We start from the raw sequence: 20,495 nt of genomic DNA, 5'->3' as shown, positions 1-20,495 counted from the left end.
TTATTCCCCCAGAATTAAACCTTTCTCATAGTTGGGTAGCATCTGCACTCAACAGACTGAGTGTATATAAATAGGGGTGGGATGTAAAGGTGAAACTAAGGTAAGTATAAAGGAAATTTAAAATGTTACTTTAAAATTAACATTAAAATACTGTAACTGGTATGCATTAACTGAAGTCCTTACCTCTAAGACACCCTTTGGATCACTTGTATTTTTGATTTCTTAAAATGGAAAGGATCTGCAGTGAAATTCAGGACTGTTTTTCTGGATGCAGATTCATTAGTCTTCAATGAAATCATTCTTAGTATAGATCCTCCACTGAACATCCTGTATCATTTAGGAGCAGGCATGATCTTATCTACAAAACTAAACCTTAGAGTTGTATTTCAAAACAGGCCTCTGATTTTTTTTTTTTTTTGGGGGGGGAAACATGGTGTGCTCTCACTCTTCCGGAACTGGAGGCCCAGTTTCCTATCCGCCGGAGAATGTGGAGCAGCCGCTTGTCAAGCTTGCCTGACCTGGAAAGTCGTGCAATGGGGCAGGACACGTGGGTCCTGCTTCAGCAGTGCTACCCGTAACCATTTTCTGCAACATCCCCTGCTCTTTTACTCCCTTTTTGGCAGTTTCTTACATGGGGAGCAACCGTGGTGATATTTACTTATGTATGAACCCAGTCAAAAAATAAAATGGTCTTCACTCAATAAAGGAAAACTGGCTGGTTATTGGTGATAGTGTTACTTTTAAATACCATATATATATATATATATATATATGGTGCACAAACGAACATCCCTAAAAATGCAAACATGTAACAAAGTTAGAGTTAAAGTTAACTTAAAGGAAGAAAGCTGCCCTCTTTATATTTGGAGAGAATATTCTAAATATGCTATCGCTTCTTTTAGCAGTGGCATTTTGCTTACAGTAATTTAGGTAATCAATTAGTATTTGTATAGTTTTGCTTCTATTTGCTTTTTGCTTTAGTTTTTAATGGGTGTAGCTGTGTGCGGATTTATGTTTTCTTTGTGAGTTCAGGAATTCCATGTGTCTTGTACACCTTTAATTAATAGAAAACAGTGCTTGTTTTTAACAGTAGACGGCTGAAGCTCGCGGAGGGCTCTTCCGGTTGGCGCCTTTTACGAAGATCGGCTTCCGGTGTACTGCGGCGGTAAGGAGCGGTACTGTCTTTGATTCTATTTTGTTCAGTTTAGGCCTGTAAAACCTCATATATAGTGGTTTTTGACCAGTGTTCTGTCCCCCGTGGCTCTGTGAATGGACATTTATTCATTTTAACGAAGTCGAAGGACAGACCTAATTCTAAACATTCCCTCTGAGGTAAAGTTGTGAACGAAGTTAGGTGATGAAGATGAGGCAGATTTTTTTTTTTTTTTTTTAAGAAAAACTGAATCTTTATTTTGCAAGGATCCTACAATCATGGATAAATTCATTAGAGCGATTTTTTATGTTTACTTTTATTCTATTATCAATATAATACAATAACTGTAGCGAAATACGTGAGTTAGAACTAGAAATCCCCAAGAGGACTTCAGGGATGCCGTGTAAGAGCATGTTGTTATACGCTATTTATTACGATGCTTTAAAGTTCGAAAAACTTCCTTGTGGCTGCGCCATAATCATTAATTATTCTTAAGTCGCGGCTCGCGCGCAGGTTTCTCATCTTTGAAGTAAAATAGTTGTATAGCGCCTCCTTTTGGAGAAAAAAGGGCATTAAGACAAAACGGGATAGGATGTCGGGATTGTATTTTTTTTTTATTCGAACTGCACTGAATGCTATGTGTTCACCTTGTACAAGAAACAAATACAAATACTCACACTAAAACAAAACATACTGCTGGCAGCCTTTTCTTGCTATTGTTGGGACACTAGTAGGATTCTGCTATTGCTCTCACAGAGTAGACGATTCCCAAGAGCTCTGACTGGCCTTTTATAGAACAGGGAAAAGGAGGGTAAAGCAGAGGGTACACATGGGACTATGATTATAAGAACATTTACCTAGGAAATACAAATCTAACAGACTCTGTAAAACTTTAAACACCAAAAAACAAGGGATGTGTTCATTATATAAAAATACCACAATGGAAGGAGGTGAAAAGGGAAGGGAAGGAGAAATAAAATATTCCAGACTTTTCTCAGACAAAATTTGGGGTTCGGGGAGAGAAAAATCTGCTAAAAATGGGTTTTCCTGAGTCAGCAAGTTAGCTTTAACCCTTTCCTGTGACGCTCATTATTATATATGTATGACAGAAACCAAAGAGAAATGTTCATCCAGAAATGGCAGGAGATCTATTACACTGTTGTACTGCCTCCTGTGAGAAATCAGATAATGAGGATATCTGTCTGGATTGAGCTCCTTTAATTAAGCAGATGCTTATGCTAGTATTCCCTAGGGATACCTTTTTTCCAAAAAGTAATACATTGAAAGTATATGCTATGGTACATTGACTTGTTTGATAAAGGTAAATACCTGCAGTCACATGGTGCTAAACTGCTACATCTTGAATCACAAATTGTTCTATATAAAATGTGTATGAATCAGCTATGTTCTGTTGAGCTAAATTACAGAACCACTGCTTACAAACCATGTTTAGAAAGAACACTCTTACTTGTTGCTGTTCATAGGAATCCATTGTGCTGCAGTTAATACAAGTGAACTGCACTCCCGCCCCAAAAAGTTCAGCTTACAATATGTTTAGCTAAGGTTCAGCAAACATTCTCCTTTTTGAAATGAACAGCAATTTCTCTACAGTCAGAAGCAGACTGTGGATATAGAGAAATTGCCCTTGTATAGATTTACCTCCTCGGTGCTGACAGTGCATTCAGAAATGTGAGATAGGTCAGAGGTGAAAGGGTGTGGCCAGGAAAGGGTTAAAGGTCACTGTCAATTGCCACTGCTGTGGGCAACCTTTCAATCTTCCTTTTTCTCTTGCCTGATAAATATATATACTTTTTAAAATATGTTTTTAGATTTCATACTTTCACAACAAAGAAGAAGGAAAAAAGAGATTGCTTTGGGGGCTTGAAACAATAGTTTGAAGAGGAACTTAAAGCCACATATTGACTTGATGTGATCGGAGGGAGTACTGAATCTACAGCAAAGGTATAAGGTTGGGAAGGGGGCAGGGTCCAGTGACATGTCTGACATCATGGTTTCTCCAAGCTCTTCGACTGGTTGATCACGAAGCAGGTCGTCCAGTGAGACAGGGCGTGAATGGGTCAGGGCCAGAGCTGTCCCCCCCCAAGGCGCACACAACAGTCAAAGAACGTCCATGGGAAAAAACTGGCATTCCCAAAAGAGTTGCAATATTGACCAAAAGAAGAAAAGTGAAAAGAAACTAAAGAAAAAAGTACAAATCCGTGGAACGTGTTGCGGTCCCCAGTGCTGAGTGGCAAAGGGCTATGGTTCACTGTCCCTTGGTCCCGGATTGAGTGTCGGTGTGAACGCTCCTGGTCTACTGCTATTGCTCGGCTAGGTGCTCTCTGGTGTCGCCGTGCTTGGCAGGCTGGTTGGGCGAGGGCGCCTGTGAGGGGTGTGTGCCCGAGGGCAGGGTGTGGGTGACGGGCACTCCCCCAGGCACCATGCCCTCCATCGTCCCGGGGATTCCGCCTGGAGCCACACCCACCACACCCGGCGGGAACCTGTGTAACATGAGAAGGGATGGAGGGAGGGTGGAGAAAAGGGTGTAGGGATACAGAATTTAAGTCAAAGGTGGTGCACTGCTTTGGACCACCAGACTGCACCACGTTCAAATCAGAAACATCCCCCAGCCCGACTATCTACCTGGCACTGCTCCATGAGGAATCCTACCCTCTAGCTATGTTTCTGAAAACTACCACTATCTCCTGCATGGCTCAGTGGTCAGTCTGGTCTACTCTGGAAGTTGGCAAAGCAGGTCCAGTTGGAGTACATGGCTGTTCTACATTTGGCTGGCAGCAGGTACAAGCACAACTGCAAACTGAACGTTGTGTTCAAGCTGAGAACTGCCTCCGATCATCCAGCCCTTGAGTTAAAGCAGGCACTGCAGAGCATGCATCAAAAGCATGAAAACCATAAAAATGTTGATCACACAAGCTAAGCTCAGAATTTCAGACAGAGTCTAGACAGCAATGCACGTTGATGTCTGCACTTCTGGTGGGTGAAAAGAAGGGTGTGACAGATGAATGCAGGTTAAGGAGACAGGGTCATGCACACGTTCACTGAGTCTCAGGTCCACTTGTGATTGTGATTAGGGATATCAGCTTTGTGTCTGAGAGCAGCTCAGAGGACCATGCCTAGCTTTATGGTCCCATAATTGGTTGAGCTGACTGTCAGTAGGACTGTGATGACTGCCAGATCATTTAAATGAAAATATTCACTTTAGAAGTGCAACAGTCTTCATCCATAGGTTGAAAATGATGCAGCACTGAGCAAGGACCTACATGTGGACTATCATAGGAGTTTGGAATTTTTGTTCATTTTATCAAGGCATGGGGACTGGGTGGGGGGCGCTTGGGTTGGCAATGCAGTGTGAGGACATGAGGCAGTACAAAAAGAAACATCTATCCTTGACCAGCCAAGAGAGGCCTGGGTCTTGAGTATTTACCTGGTTCTGATTTAGGTATATAATTTGTCTTGGAGACCACCGGTTGCTATGGCCTGTTGAGTTTGGTTCACTCTGCTGTGTGAGAAAAGCAGTCAGTCCTTTTGTGACACTGAGGCAGAGAGGTGGAGTACATCAACCTTATATCAATGACAAGGAGGCATTAAGGCTCCTTCAAGACGTGCAGTGTAGAGAAGTTAACCCAGCTGAAGCCTGGCCAGTCTACATCCAGTGCAAATATTCCGCTGTTTACAGAACTCCATTATCTCAGAAAAAGCTTGCAGTCATTAGATCTGCATTCAACATTCCATCAAATCTTTCAAGACAAAGAGCTGCAATACAGTACATACAATTAAGAGGATGACTTTGTGCAAGTAGCAAATTTCAGTAGCACTTCTGCAACCTACCTGTAGGCGGCACCATTGAGTTCAGGATGAACTCCTTGCTGGTCCATCACTGCCCAGGGGGCTGTGCTGACGAAGAACTCCTTATTGACGCAGTTTCTCAGGCTGTCAGGGATACGCCCTGGAACGGCAGGGGACACACAGAGAATGAGAGATAATTAACATCACACACAGACCTGAATTGGAGAATAAAAAAACTAAAAAGAGAAAAAAATCATTATGCCCAAAAGATGAGAGCAGCACATATTAACGAAATCACCCAGACCCAAACATATGAGGCTTCAATACACAATTGCAAATTAATATCATTTAACAAACAAGATCTTATCATGCAGGCCTACCCCCGGGGTCTCTGTTCTGTGTTTCTACAAGGAGGCTAATGATGACATCAATTAAGAGATTTCCTAACGACTGCACGAGACCCACTGAAGTGGAAATGAGGCATATGGGTAATGGAAAGCGCATGCCGGAGGAAGCCCACCACGGTGGATGTTGGGTTGTTTGAGGGATGGGGGGGGACGTACCAGTGATAGCTCTGCGGATCTCGGTGGCGGCTGCCTCCCGCATTTCCAGAGAAGCCTGCTCACTGTACCAGGCCGTGTGGGGGGTGCAGATCAGGTTTGGCGCGTCCTTCAAAGGTCCCTGGGCAAAGCTTGGGCCACAAATGGAGTAAACATTACATGGACAGATATTACTAGGTGCTGAGACAGCTTAAGCCGTTCAGATGGTAAAATGGAGAGGTCTCTACATCTGCTGCTGGCAGCCGGCTGTCAAACGGGAAGGGCAACACGAATAACCGAGGCACATCGAGGGCCCACGGAGTAGGGGAGTGTTTCTTAACAACAAGGCTGTTCTGTTTCCCACAGAGAGTGGCGGGCTGCTTTTTTCGGTTATTTGGGTAGGTGTAATGTTTGCATAATTCTCAATTTATACCAGTTAAAAGAAGATCAAGAGATTGCACCAATAATGCCTTCAGTCCAATTGTTAGGGGCTGAAGTGTAGTGAAAGCAAGGTCTACCCTGTTTTTCTGGGTCTGCACATTTCTGCTGTCCCCAGCAGGTGCGTGGAATTTCACCCCTACTACATGACACCGCTGCTCACCTGAAGGGCTCTGACTCGTGGACATCAAGGGCAGCCCCACGTATCCGACCCTCCTTTAGTGCTTGGGCTAGAGCCTTCTCATCCACCAGCCCTCCCCGCGCTGTGTTCACCAGGAAGGCCCCCTGGCGCATCTGGGGAGGCAAGAGGGACAGTGTTGAGCTGATCTGACCTCTTCCACTTAGCTGCCATTAAAGGACTCAAGAAAGACAAGAAACAAATTCAGCATGGAGAATCTGTGATTGGTTAAAAAAAATGGGATGCCAAACCAGAAACAATCAAATGAAAGTCCTTGAAAGAATGTAATCCCTTAATCTTTACTAAAGATGAAATCCGGGGCATGAAGAAAACCTACACTTTTCCAAGCAGTGCTTTTATTTGCTGCTGTAAAGCTCTGATTACAGCCCAAGGCTGTCGCAACCACTGTGGGAGACACACAGCCTCTCTTCCGTTCAGAGGCTGAAAGGAAGCTGGAGCTCAGCACTGATTTGCACTTTATTGTGAACAAATAACCTGTCATCTGAAATAAACCCCAGCCCACTACTTGTGGCGAATTCACTTCACATCCCAGATGGAGGAGGCTCGTAAGCAACCGCGTGGCCAAAAAGGGGCAGAGTGGCCCGAAACTCCCTGCAGGTGGCAGCGGAGGATCAGTGTAAACTCAAGCTGATGGGCAGAACCAAGTTTTGGAGAGCTGACATCTCACAGCCTGCCAACAGAGTCGACATCAGCAGGAACCGGCCGCTGTTACTCAGCGCATTAGTCAAAGAAAAATCTTGATTTGTTCTGTGGAACACATAAGATAAAAAGGACTGAGGCTCCAGCTCCGTGGCAAACAGGAAAAGAAATATTTCTCTGGCCAGGCCAGTTCACAACAACGTTTGGACAGGATCTACAAGTCTACTGGCCATTTTCACGTTTCATGTAAGCTGCTTATTCGTAACGCTGGGCAAGAAAAAACTGCTCAACATACGCTCGCCTATGGCTGGCCAGCCAGAGACCCTATGTTACATACACCCCTTCTCTGGTGTAAACATTGAACAAGCTACTTTTGTTATTTGTTGTTGGAAAAATTATATTCTGGTCTGGAACCAAAACACTTTTGTCCAAAAATGACTCAAAACATTGACAACCATTAACATTATTTAGTCTATAACTATCTTTGTTTTATTCTATTATAAAGAAGATTCTCCCTAATAACCTAGTTTCCCCATTTTTAAGTTTCACAAGACACTACTATACGTTTGGTGTCATTTGAAATGGCAGGTTATGGATATTAGAAACAGTAGCCTAAGACTAATTTTTAACAAGTTAGCTGTTTAAGGAATACATGCATGTAGTTGACTTAATTTAAGTCGAACGTTAAAATGAAAAATGGAAATGCAGGAGTGAGTCATGGGTATATATTATATCAATGGCCAGAGTGAGAACTTTGATAGAGTCCATAGAAGTGACTGTCACTATAAAAGGAAGGGCATGTAGATGCCATAGAAAGGGACAGCTGGTAGTGCAGTGGTTAAAGCTGCTGCCTTTAGACCCAAAGGTTACAGGTTTGAATCTCCTCTCTAGTTGTAGCATCCTTGAGCAAGGTACTTACCCTAAATTGTTCCAGTAAAATTATTCAGCTGGGTAAATAGTTGTAAAGTAGCTTTATACTGTAAGTTGCTTTGGAGAAAGGCATGAGCTGCATGAATAAATGTAAAGTTAACCTCAGTGTAGGTGCTGGTTTGCATTTGAACCCTAATCCACACTCTTAATTAGCTAAACTATTCGAAGGGCTCGTGCATGTATAGGGAATGGAGCTGCTACCTGTTTGATGGTGAAATCGTTGATCAGGTGGTGGTTGTGCTCGTTGAGATTGCAGTGCAGCGACACGCAGTCGCTTTGGTAGAGCAGGTCCTGCAGGGTGTAAACACGCTGGACGCCCAATGAGCGCTCCAGCCCGTCCTGCAGGTATGGGTCGTAGAAGATCACGTTGAAGCCAAACACCTTGGCCCTCACAGCCACTGCCTGCCCTGAGCGACCTGCGGAAATGAGAGGATCGACAGTTGTGGTGTGGTTGTGTTGCTAAGGTTAAGGATCAAACATGATTAGCAAACGCGTGTGTCTGTTTTGTGCTTGTAGTGTGGGGGGCATATATTTTGAAATCGCTCGTGAATATGTATGCCACCAGATATAGGCAAACTCAGCACAGCGCTATGATCACATGTCACATGAGAAGCCAGTGTGAAGTCACTCTTCAAATGAACACAGCATCGAAAGGACACCTGTCCCAGTGACTGGACTGTATGTCAGTCACTGTGACTGACAACGGCTCTGAAGGTGAATTCATACTGAGATAAAGGTTAATGAAGTTCACCCTTTCAAAGCTCTGATTTCAGTCAAGCTCTTGTGGAGGAGGGGCAATGAAGGAGGAGCGGACTTCGCAACGTAACGGCTCTGTCACTCTGAAACACCGTCGTGGGCTTGTAACACCTGCTTGCCAAACTCCAGGAACCAGCGCGATGTGGGGGAGAGTTCGCAGCATGTCCAGGATGCTTCGAGAACACATCATTATCAGTGCGAACTCAGCGTGTGCTCCACGTTGGAATGCAGATGAACAGCTCCACGTGATTTTCATTTCAGCTCGGCAAGACACATCAGCATCATGGCGGCATCCGTTATGGGCACAAACAATTCGCAGATAGATGGCAATGACTTCATGTTGCTTTTTCCATCGAGGGAAGCTTGAGAAGAACATGGCAGTGTAGAGGAACACTACCCCTGCCTCCATGAATTTCAAACATGCACATTAGATGTTTCAGTTACCAAAAGGGCTACCCGCAGAAACGCGATGGATTTCCCATGCTGAGCCATGAAGGGTCAATAAGTCCTACAGAGCCTGAGCTATCATGTTCTAATACAGCGGCTGCAAGCGGCCGGGCCTCTTAGCTTCGTAACGGCTGCGAGGGCACCGCTCGCAGGAGAATTATCCTCGAGTACAAAAGCCTGGGAGACAGCTGCATCCATCAAAAGGCATTCCGTCTGCGCCTGGAGCTGCTACAGAAACCAGCAGAACTAACTCTATTACAGCGCTCCTCTGCCAATCAATAAAGCCGATAATATAGGTCTGGAATGGGCAGATGGAGTCACACTGCCTGGACACGATATCTCATGTCCTTCATGGAGGCTACAGGCCACAATTCCAAACAAACACTCGTGATCCTTTGATAGACCTTTGTTGTCTGTTGTGTACAAATGCAAACCTGTTTTAAAATGCTTACCGCAAAGTACGATTTTCAGTCTTGCTTCCAAAAAACAAGTACATTCCTCCTTTATGGGTTTTCGTACAACACTGAATAGCTGTATCATTTTAGGAATGGATAAAATGAAATAAATTTTAAAAATATACAGTATATATATATATATAATATTATATATACACTGTATATACACATACTTTTCATTTTGTTAAATGGCATTTTTGTCTTTTTGTACCCATTTAACTTCCGTAAAGGCTGTTCTGTTTTGTACAGCTAAATTGCTGCTTGTATCAAACATTTTAGAGAAGAGATACACATTTAGTCTCTAATACCCAAAAAGGGTTTTGTCCCTCAGTGGTGTCGGTCTGCCTGTTTTATGGCTAAATCTAGTGCATTAACCTCTAAATTACACTCGAAACAGTGACTATTAGTGTAAATAAAGCCTTAATCTCACAATCAAATGAAGACTATCTAGCATCACATATTTTGTGCCCGTTGACAGAGTGTCTGCATCCTTTGCAGAGTGAAACACACAGTTAGTGATCTTGTGAGTTTTATACCGTAACCGTCAGCGAGCCAGATGATAAATGTCTCATGATGTCTCTACTGTTAATGTTTTAGGTCGAAAAGAAAAGCACCGGAAAAGGTTGACACGACAGAAAAAGATAAATCGACAAGAAAATGCACAACATTAAAAGATAATGATGTTGTTGCTAGAATTTTTTTTGAAGAAGCAATTGAAATTTAGATCCCTCCACCCCCCCTCATTTCATGGAACCAGTTAACCCCGTTATATAAGGGACCGGTGTAACATTATTCCTGCATCACTTGGATCGCAAGCTGAAGGCAAAGTTGATATGTATTTTTTTTCTTCTTCGATTCTTTGTAGTGAATTTTGGGTTTACAATTTTTGGCAGTTTCTGCAAAGCCTCTAAATGTGACACAAGTAAAAACAGTACACTTTTTAAATAATGTGAAGCTACAGGCATCTGGTAAAATGGGAAACTATGCATTTGAAAAGGTGGCTCTTAGATAAATGAGCCGTTGGGTGGCCACATCCCCAATATGGGTGTTTTGTCTGTCACTTCCACGTTTTCGGTGTCTCTAGTCCTCTCTCCCAAAGGGTTCTGTCCATGAAATCCACTGCAGCTCTCCTGTCCCAGCCAGCCCGTCCCTAACCCATTTGTTCCTACTCTACTGAGTGCGAGGCCCATTTCCTTGGCCAGAGTGCAAAGCTTTTTCGGCGCCACTAAGACGATGCTTTGGGAAGGATGGCTAGCCCCTGGTTTCAATTGTCTGCCTAAGGGCTGGGAGGAAGCTGCAGTTGAATGCAGCCCAGTATCTGTGGTGCCGGTGGACTCAATCTCAAACAATGAGCGCTCTTTCAAAGCCTCACAGGAGTGGAGACCTACAGGCGGCGATGAGGTGTGGACTGAGGGGGGGTCTTGCGCTATGGCTATGTGAGCTGGATGTCGTGAAGGGCGTCTGAGCTTGACCGTGGTGGGGGCGGCTAGACGGATGCACATGTGCAGATAAGAGGGCTCATGAGAGTGGCAAGTGTTTCAGGTGAGGGGCTCAACCAGCTGTCTGGCTCCTCTAGACTTCTTCAGCCTCAACTCCTCCACAGCTCCTCAACACAGAGCCGAGTCAGGTGAGAGGCAAGGTCATGTTGTTGAGCATGAAGAGACAGAATTACAGAGGTGTGTGTGTGTGTGTGTGTGTGTGTGTGTGTGTAAACAACACAAGACAAGGAAAGGGTAGGGAAAAGAGGATGCAGAATAAGGGAAGGATGGCAACTTTGAGCGATGTCATAGGAACCAGTGGAGGAGATGGGAAACAGTGTTAACTTCATCGACAGGGAGACGGAGAGAACCACATGAAAATAACAGCAAACGAGAGAGAGACAGACAAGGGGGAGCGGACGGGAGAGGAGAGAAACGGAGCGGCTGTGTCCTTCCCTCACCAAAGCCAATGAGGCCTAGCGTCTCCCCACGGATGCGGGCGGCTCCGGACGCCACCTCCCGGATCTGCTCGACACTCTGCACACGCGTTCCTTCACGCAGCGCCTGGTAGAGCCACGTGTTTCGTCGATACAGGTTCAGGATGTGGCACATCGTGGAGTCAGCCGTCTCCTCCACAGCCGCTGAAGGGATGTTGCACACCGCTATCCCTGTGTGTGCGAGGGAAGGGTAGAATTAGGTACGCCCAGAAGCATGTGTTCAATCCAAGTCCACCAAGACAGCTCGCCTTCTTCTCCAGCCACAACCTCTGGAGTGCAGATGATCTCAAGATCAGTGCCACCACTGAATGGGCTTCATCTGCATAGGGTTCTTCTCAGTGCCCTTAGCTCTGAGTTCACAATGAATCAGAAACATTCTTCGCATAACGTTTTCTAACCCTTCACAAATGCATCTGCGAGGTTCATCCATTAGCACTGTCAGCCATTAAGAGAAGTGAGAAGAGTGAACCCTGAGCCTGTTAGTCTCCAGCAAGGTGTTAAAAGGTGTCAAACCACTGTTTGGGGAAGGGGGGGCTTGCCATTGATCACTTTGTGCGTAAAGGGATTCACAGCTTTGCAAACAGTTTGCTCTTTGGCAGTGACGAGCTTCCCTGCACACACAAATGAGACATCATGGGAGGTTCCCCCAGAGTGCGACAAGCATCTTAAGACACTGCAAGCGGAACCAGCCTCCTCTGCAGAGTCACAGTCCTGAAGGAAGACAAACCTGGGTTCGGGCTGAATGGATTTGTATTATACTGCAAAATTTGAGAGATTACCAATCTCCACCCAACCCAAGTACTGTGGCCCATATTCTTTTGCCTTGTTTCTTCACAGTTGTGTTGTTACAATAACCTTCCAGCAATAAAAGTATTTGGCAGTAAAAGTTACAGTTTGTAAGTTGCTTTGGTTCACAGTTAGGTTTGCAGATCCTGGTGACCGTCACCTACCCAGCTCTCCGGCGGCCTTGATGTCGATGTTATCATAGCCGCTACCAATGCGGATGATGATCCTCAGGGCTTTGAACTTCTCCAGGTCTTCCCGGGTCAGCGTGATGGTGTGGTACATCATGGCGCCCACCGCCTCATTCAGCACCTGGACCAATAAAGTTGCATTTCAAAATCCCAGCACGGAGCACTGCGGCCGGACCCATGAGACAGACACTCAACTGGGTCTGTAAAGTGTCCATCTGTATAATGGAAAGTGTGTTAAACTGTATGAGTCTCAGGATAAAAATTCCCGCCAAGCAAAACTGAGATCACAAAACTTTAGAGCTGATTACTGAAATAACTGCAACCACCCAAAGCTTCAGTCTCTTGCTCTATGGGTTTGGACAAAGTCAGTTCCTCATCAGTCCTGAAGTCATCAAAAACCAAATTATTGCTTTTGCTTTAGGTGAAATGCACACGCACACACACACACACACACACACACACACAGTCTAAAACCGCTTGTCCCAAGCGGGGTCACAGCGAGCCGAGCCTAACCCGGCAACACAGGGCGCAAGGCCGGAGGGGGAAGGGACACACCCAGGATGGGACGCCAGTCCATCACAAGGCACCCTAAGCAGGACTCGAACTCCAAACCCACCAGAGAGGAAGCATAGATCAAACCCGCTGTGCCCTCCCCCCCGTGAAATGCAGTGATATTGTAAATGGATTAAAGTGCGACGCTACGTTTTGAAAGTTCCCTTGTGCCTAAAGTCATTGGTGGGGTACAGTTATAAGTGCTTGTCTCACAGAGAGTGGATAATAAACAGTTTCATGGCACAGCAAAATGTCGTGCTTCACAAATACCGCCGATGAATTGCTTCACAACTGTGCACATAATACGCCCCCCTCCACCCTTCTACACCGAACCCTATACCCCTGGGTAGTTTAGATGTTCAAACTCTTGCCGTTCGACCGTACGCAAAGCAAACACGGACTGCAGGCTCTAGAAGTGCGGATGAAATACAGCAGATACGACAACGCTGAGCAAAGTCCGTGAAGCGCTGAGTAAATAATGGCTTTAAATTTACCCCCAGCTAACTATATTAGCTCTGCAGTGACTGCCAGATTAGCTGTGAATTACCATAAAGCTTTCATTACTGCCAGGGCCTGGGATCCCCAGCAAGGCACTTATTCAAGGTTAAAGCTCTCTGTACACATTCGCCTTATTTCTTCTGTTATATGCCAAAGGCAAGATTTGCTGTAGACAGAGGAACCCAGTATGAATCATGACTAATGCAATGAAACCATTCTGAAGTAGCATACTTTAATGGAAAATATGAAGTAATTTAAAAAAATTTTTTTTGTTATTGTTGGCTTTTTATTAGTATGTGGGTTTTAGGCTTTTCTGCAAAACTCCAGATCGGAATCCCGCAAGTCAAAACGTCTCCACCCTCAGATTCTGTGTGCAAATTCCAAATGCGGTTCATCTTTTTTTCCATTTCATGGGCGTGAAGTCATCATTTTGGCACGTTTACTTTATCCAGTGGAAACGGTGACCTGGTCCTCTGATGCCAGGATCTCCAGCCACTCAGCACCCCATGTCCAGGCCCACACCCCTGAACGATCCTCCATGCCCAAAGTGTCCCCAACACGACCTCCACCACAGCTCCATTACAGAAGGCAAACCGCCAGCAATTCATGGGCTCGCAGCAGTTTTTTCCTATGCTTATACATACATAAAGAGACGTCCGGTATTTTCTGCTCATCGCATTCAAATTTGCACACCGGTCAAGGTGTGAGAGAAGTACCACGCTTGTCATAAAAATGTTTTTGAGGGGGAAAAACAGCACCCCGCAGTCTCCATTGACTGTGGACAGGACCAAATTATCCAACTGCTGTCCGATGCCTCAACGAATTTAAAGGGAGATCAGTTGAAGATTGCCCACCTCTTACTCTTAAGAATGCCTTGGTAGCGTTGAGGCCTGTTTTCCGCAGCCCTTGGGACCGGTCAACGGTTAAAGAGCTCTCCTGATTCAGTAGGTAGAGTAATGCAATATGATGTGCGCGCAAGCATGTCATGCACATATAGACTGCAGCTCCTCGGACAAACGGACCATGCCTACTGTTCCTGACTACAGAGAGTGTGTGTGTGGTCTCGGTGACGCCGTGGCTTGCTGTGAACGAGGAGATGCGGGTCTGCTCATTGGCAGTCCTTTTTTCATCCAGTCCCAGGCTAACTGGGTCACAAAAAGGGTTCCATCTCGTGCAAAATGCACTCTGGAGCTCTGCATAGAGAATGGGATGTGCGGTAGAGGACAATGTGACACGGCGTCCCCAGCGGCAGTAAACAGCTCACCCTTAAATTAGATTAAAAGTTGTCCGCACGACCCTCCAATTCACCCTCTGCACCCCCCGAGCATCCCTGAAATACAACCCGTTACTGCGCCGTACCAAATATACTATGAATTAATGTTCAATTTGCGCTCCGCGAGACGGACGCATTAAAATAACAACTACCAATGCAATGCCATCTCAGGTCTGAGATCAAATCTTTTTATGCAAATTCAGTCCTTTAAATATTCTTTTCCTTTTTTTTTTGAGAAAAAAAACACATGAACGGGAGGGAGGGCAGTTTCAGCCTTCTGCGGCCTGTGATAACATTGTCCCGATTCAGATCCATCGCCGTTTCTGTATAAAAAGCAATAAAGGGCCGATACGAGCTGGCGCAATGTAATTATATTACACTCACATTATGGGCCCCTCTATTAGAACAATGCGGGTGATATAGACACACCGCACTCCTGCACCGAGTGACATTAAATTGTAATGAAGCCACTTTATTTTAACTAGGCGGACTATAAAAGCCAATATAATGCACTTCACATATTAGCTCCAAGTTGGTAGAGGGCGGAGGCTGAGAGCACAGCAGCGTGTGGCAGGAATGACTGCAGAGGGTATCCAGTGTCCTCTTTGTCGCCTGTGGTTGTAGACCACAAAACGGCCCTCACCTCAGAGGTCTGGGTAACTGCGACCTCTAATCTTTCTGTCGGCCCACTGGGACCAATTGGCCAGTCTTGGGAGTGCATCGGTACGTCTAATAAAGTGCATAGTTGCCAACTGGACAGCTGTACGAACAACACAGGTATTGCATCTGTTTGCTAAGGAAATAATTAAATTATAGTAATTATAATGAATGCGCTTGTGATTTCTGTCATCGTATGCAGGTGAATGTACCTTCTCGTGGATCTCCTGGGTGGACTGTGCATCACAGAAAGCCACCGTGGCCAGGTCTTTGAGGATGGGCATCTCCACAGTGCAGTCTCGCCCATCCAGTAGGGCCACCAGTGGCCGCGGGTGCAGGGGGCCATTCATAATCTGGGGCCGAATACCTGAGCAGGAGAGGGAGAAGACGGAGAGAGGGAAAGGGTGAACCATGATCACGAGGAGAGGACTTGATCTTTTCCATCTCAGCGGAAAGGCACACACCAATGTGGCACCTGTGTGGCACCGAGAAGCTGCACAGAGACGCCACGAGGAGCAAGATGGCATGGACTGCACTTTGAATATAGTCCTCAGAGGAGATTCAGGATCTATTTAGAATCGTCACAACTGAATGTGACAGTGACTTAATGGAGCGGATCAATGTTTCTATTCAGGATCAACAAGCCAAAACACACACACACACACACACACACACACACACACACAGTCTGAACCTTTTGTCCCAAGCGGGGTCACGGTGAGCTGGAGCCTAATCCAGCAACACAGGGCGTAAGACCGGAGGGGGAGGGGACACACCCAGGACGGGACGCCAGTCCGTCGCAAGGCACCCCAAGCAGAACTCAAACCGCAGAACCACTGGAGAGCAGGAGCGGGTCAAACCCACTGTGCCACCGCGCCCCCCGTCAAGCCAAAACTACTCATTGTAATTATAACCAGAATAAAACAGATGGAACTAGCTTTATAATAGTACAAATACCGTGCAACTCGGCAACAAAAAATTCAGTTCAATTCACGTTTGTCAGTTTGCAAATCTTCCCAACACCCCCACCGATTTCATTAAATTTCCTTTACTGACACCACTTGAGTTTACCGAGTTCACTGAGTTTACTAAGTGACAGAATGGTGTTCAAACTCGACACGCTATCGCCGCTCATGAGGTCAGTGTTGCAAAAACACGCCATTCTTATGCAACAGTATTAATTAGTGTCATTTTTAACTGCTTAATTGTTAGAACTTCAGTTTCAATTTGAGACACCAGACAAGCAAAGCAGGAATACTCAGTACTCACTTGTTTTCAGTACTTAGTGGAGCACCACTCTCGGTATATTGCTAAATGATAATCAAACTAACTGCTGATTTGCTATAAATCTGATATGTTTCTGATCTGATATGAAAAACTATCCTTTCCCCAAAATTAATTGATTTATATTTATTTGTAAAAACCAAACTAGCAAATAGGTTTGAATCGCAAGTAAGACCACAAGTCTGCTAGAATCCTCCCAACTGATGCTTCCACAGGACGATGAAGCCAACTGTTGGAGCTGCATTTTTCACTTACTGGTACCTTCACCCCCTTAGTGGAACAGTGGTGTTTCCTCAAAGGATGCTGTAACCGTAGCGGTTTCCTGAGAAGACAGGATTGCGGATCTGACATGAGGAGCAAGTCTTGGTGAAAGAGAGCATCCCGTAATTGAAGAGCTCAGTGAATCTGGAATTGTGAGTCGCTCTCAGCATCTGGGCAGTAGTTAAAGACCTTAATTACACATCACGTGGAACTCATCTTCGTTTTGCTACCTCGCGGAGAGATCTCGAAAAGCCCACGGTGTCTTTGGAAACGAAGATGAGGATTAGCCACGAGGCATCCCGCTTTGTCCCCTGGGGGCAGCCCTTATGCTTCACGAATGGTGGCGATGGCTGTATTTGGCAGTGGTTGAGTAAACAAAGTGTTCAATAAATCGATATGGATACCAGCCTCATCAGCTGACAAACTCACTTTCTGTTTGCATCTGTTTCACCTTCAACTTCCTCGAGTGTCACTCTATTAGCCTGGCTGAAGACAGCTTCTCGGGTCCCTCCAGACATGCACATATGCACACATGCAGTCGCAAAACCAAGATATACACATAGTGCCTTTCAGTCCACAGCACTATCCCATCATAGCTATTTGGCACCAGTGCAAAGAAGGACTTGATTTAGAAGGAGCTGGTGCGGAACTCCATGTACCCGCCAGCCGTACTGAGGCTAGTACGGTACGGCACGGAGTTACACTCAACACTATCACGCAAACTATGAAAGAAACTCTTCAGCTTTGCCCTTGGCTTTTTCATTTGGTGAACAGAAGAAGGAGACACAACTGAGGAGAAGCTGCAGATGGTGTTGTCATCCTACAAAAGACGCCAAGCGTTGCTCCTGGTCGGATGGGAGATGTTACGGAAGCGCAACCACATAACACAGGAGGTGCCATCAACAGCCACGTCCCTACGGGCCCAGCTCAATGTCAGTCCTATTAAAGGCTATAGAAAGGTCACCCGGTACAGCGCTCGGAGGGCACGGAGCTGTAAGGTCACATCACCTCATCATGTATCCTCTATTCTCCCCAAGTAGCTTCCTTTAAGCCAATCACTGGGGAAGGAGACCCAGCACTCTTTAGTGAGGGGGGTTCAGATTAGGAAGATGAGGGCTAAGGAGGAGATGGGCACATGGGCTCACCTCACACTTGCTCCCAAGCCAAGGAAACTGGAAGATGGAGGGAGAGACTGATGTACGAAGGGTGGCTGGATGGAGAAAAGGCGAGAGAGGTAGAAACGGGGAATGAGAAGGAAGGGATTTTAAAGGATACACAAAAGCAGAGGCCAGAAAAAGGTGAATTATGGGAAGATAATTTCGGTCCGAAGGGCAAGAGGCTAAAATATATAGCACAACAAGTGAAGACCCAGAGGATGCTGGGAAATAAAACAGAGGAAACTGTTTGAGGCAAGTCTGACAGCAGGTGCAGAAACAGAACTATACAAATTTTCTTGAGCAGGTAGTAAAGTAATACCGTCCCTCATCCCCTGCAGAGGGTCCTGGGGAACCCTGTCACTCTTCGGCAGACACGGAGGGTGGCGGGGAGTCATACCCGAGGGCAAGAGCGGGAAATGGAAACCGCTGTACAAAAAAAGGACGAAAGGAGCCTTGTGTCTGCACTCTCGTGGCAAGCAAGGTGCCGATGCCCTGGTGCCTCTTCCTGCTGCCTGTTGTCATGGTGATAACTTAACTGGCTTTGGCAGGATTATAATACACTTTATTTTAGGCAGCGACATCTGTGTTGCTGTTGGAGATTATGACCACACACATTCTCTACCTCTTTCCCTCTTGCAAAAGATTTTTTTTTTTTCCCCTCTCTCTCTTTTGCCTAATTTTGTACAGGGCATTCAGCAAATACTGTAAATCCTTATAAACCTGGACACTTTGAAAGAAAAGGAATTAATCCAGCACTGAGACTTGGTAACTTCTGCCGAATCCCCGGGGCTGTCACGTGACACTGCGGTGCTGCTGTAATGGACACCCCAAGTTGTAATCCAATGTCATCTGTCAGTAACAAGCTGTCACTAGCAGCTCGTTTCCCCGAAAAGGAGCCCAGTGACACAGCGGTGTGTCTCTGTAGAGCGGCAGCTTCCAGCAGCCCCACTCAGCTATCCTTCCCCGAGCAGAAACTCCACGGCACCCCGTGAATCGGAAGAATCCTCGGTGGAAGTGCGGCGCAAAGTGGGCGGACCTTCAGGTGCTCCCTCTGTCTCCGGAGCCCGAAGATGCTCTTGGCATCTTCAGCGCCTCCCACACCCGCTTGCATCCAGCGCAGCGGGCCAGCTCCTCAGCTGCCATGGCAGCCCTTTCTCCCATTGAGATGCCTGTCCTCATTTTACCCTTCGCTACGGCACGGGCGAATCCCTCGCGAACGAAACGGACGCACCGCAACAAGTTCAGCCGCGCCACTCCGACACCGCTCGTTCGATTTATACCCCCCTTCCTGGGCGTGTTGCTCCCCAGTTGCCAATTTCATCAACATCAGCGGCACAGCTGGTTGCGGAGACCGTCTTCTGCGGGAAAACGAACGGCATTGCCCACGCAGTGCAAAGCGCCAAACTATCTATCTGATAAATGACCCTGAAGCAGAACGAGCACGTAAGGTCATTGAGATGGGGACGAGTGGGCGGAGGTTCCATCGTCCGTATCAATCCAGCCCTCATTAGGAAAAGGACACGGGACGACTTTGTGCCCGCTGTTGGTTTGGAATCGATTTGGTCCTGATTCCGGACTTCTTTATTGGCATGACATTAAACCGGTACACAAAAAAATTCTCACGGAGAAAGCTTGCGTAATCATAAATTACCGATAGACTTTTTCTTTCTCGTTCTTAAACGCAAGCTGCCCTGAAAATATATTTTAATGACTATATATGTGTGTGCTTTAATATTTCTTAGGACCCAAAAATCTTCGAAATGTTACGTACTGTAGTTTCCCGAATGGTTTTCTAATTGAAAACACATCAATTAAGCGACTACAGCACTGACTCCAGCACCTGAGCGGAGAGGTCTAACTCGGGAGGGTTATTCTAGGGGCCTTTCCGAGAGGGCCGAGAGCAAAGAAGGGCTTTCAAGACACGACTCCGGAGTCTGCCGTCTTCAAGCCACCATCAGTCATTCCTCAACGGCGTTTTTCAAAGCCCCTCTTTAAAGAGGACAAACAAACTGTCAAAAGAAGGCGTCAATATAACTTGTACCAAATGCCGTAGGAAGTAGAGCAGCGCATGAGATCATCCGTGTGTTTGCGGGGTGTTTGTACAGAAGAGAGCTTTGCAAAAAGTCACATTGTTCTTAGGAGGAAGTGGACATAATGATGTGGCCCCATCCTGTCCTGATGCATGACCTGACCATATTTAAAGAATGCTCTTGGTACATCACGGAGGGATGCTTTACTTGACGGATTCCGGGAGAAGCCTCAGTTTCGGAGCGTGCCCTCGGCCCCGCCAAAGCCCAGTTAGACTTTTCTGCCCCATGGCCCTTGGAACAAAAAAGTGTGGAAACAAAGGGAAGAGATGAATACTTTCCATGGTGCAGCGTGTATTTCACAGGGTGTTTTTTTTTCTTGGCGTGGGGGGAGGTGTTCTAAGGCCCAGGGTTATGGGTGCGGGGAGGTCCTCTACCTTGCAATGAACAGCTGCTTCAGGTTGCTTAGCAACC

At 46.0% G+C, this 20,495-nt stretch overlaps 1 protein-coding gene across 7 annotated transcripts in view; it reads right to left on the bottom strand.

The window, feature by feature from the left end:
- Positions 1-1,515: 1,515 nt before the first annotated feature.
- Positions 1,516-20,495, bottom strand: part of LOC108939668 (C-terminal-binding protein 2) — an 83,014-nt gene continuing 64,034 nt past the window's right edge. For 6 of the 7 annotated variants that reach the window (XM_018761175.2, XM_018761176.2, XM_018761178.2 and 3 more), the window contains 8 exons: positions 15,505-15,659; positions 12,289-12,433; positions 11,303-11,509; positions 7,907-8,121; positions 6,101-6,231; positions 5,524-5,651; positions 5,003-5,120; positions 1,516-3,654 (listed from right to left, as the gene is read on the bottom strand). In XM_018761175.2, the coding sequence (XP_018616691.2) occupies positions 3,474-3,654; positions 5,003-5,120; positions 5,524-5,651; positions 6,101-6,231; positions 7,907-8,121; positions 11,303-11,509; positions 12,289-12,433; positions 15,505-15,659 (1,280 nt within the window). In that variant the 3' untranslated portion in view covers positions 1,516-3,473. Of the gene's footprint in view, positions 3,655-4,598; positions 4,674-5,002; positions 5,121-5,523; positions 5,652-6,100; positions 6,232-7,906; positions 8,122-11,302; positions 11,510-12,288; positions 12,434-15,504; positions 15,660-20,495 lie in introns of all 7 variants that reach the window. The other variant, XM_018761181.1, reaches the window with a different exon arrangement.

The sequence above is a fragment of the Scleropages formosus genome, chromosome 24 (genome assembly GCF_900964775.1).
Source record: "Scleropages formosus chromosome 24, fSclFor1.1, whole genome shotgun sequence".
Lineage (NCBI taxonomy): Eukaryota > Metazoa > Chordata > Actinopteri > Osteoglossiformes > Osteoglossidae > Scleropages > Scleropages formosus.
Note: the sequence above shows the minus strand (reverse complement) of the source record. Positions and strands in the feature narration are given on the sequence as shown.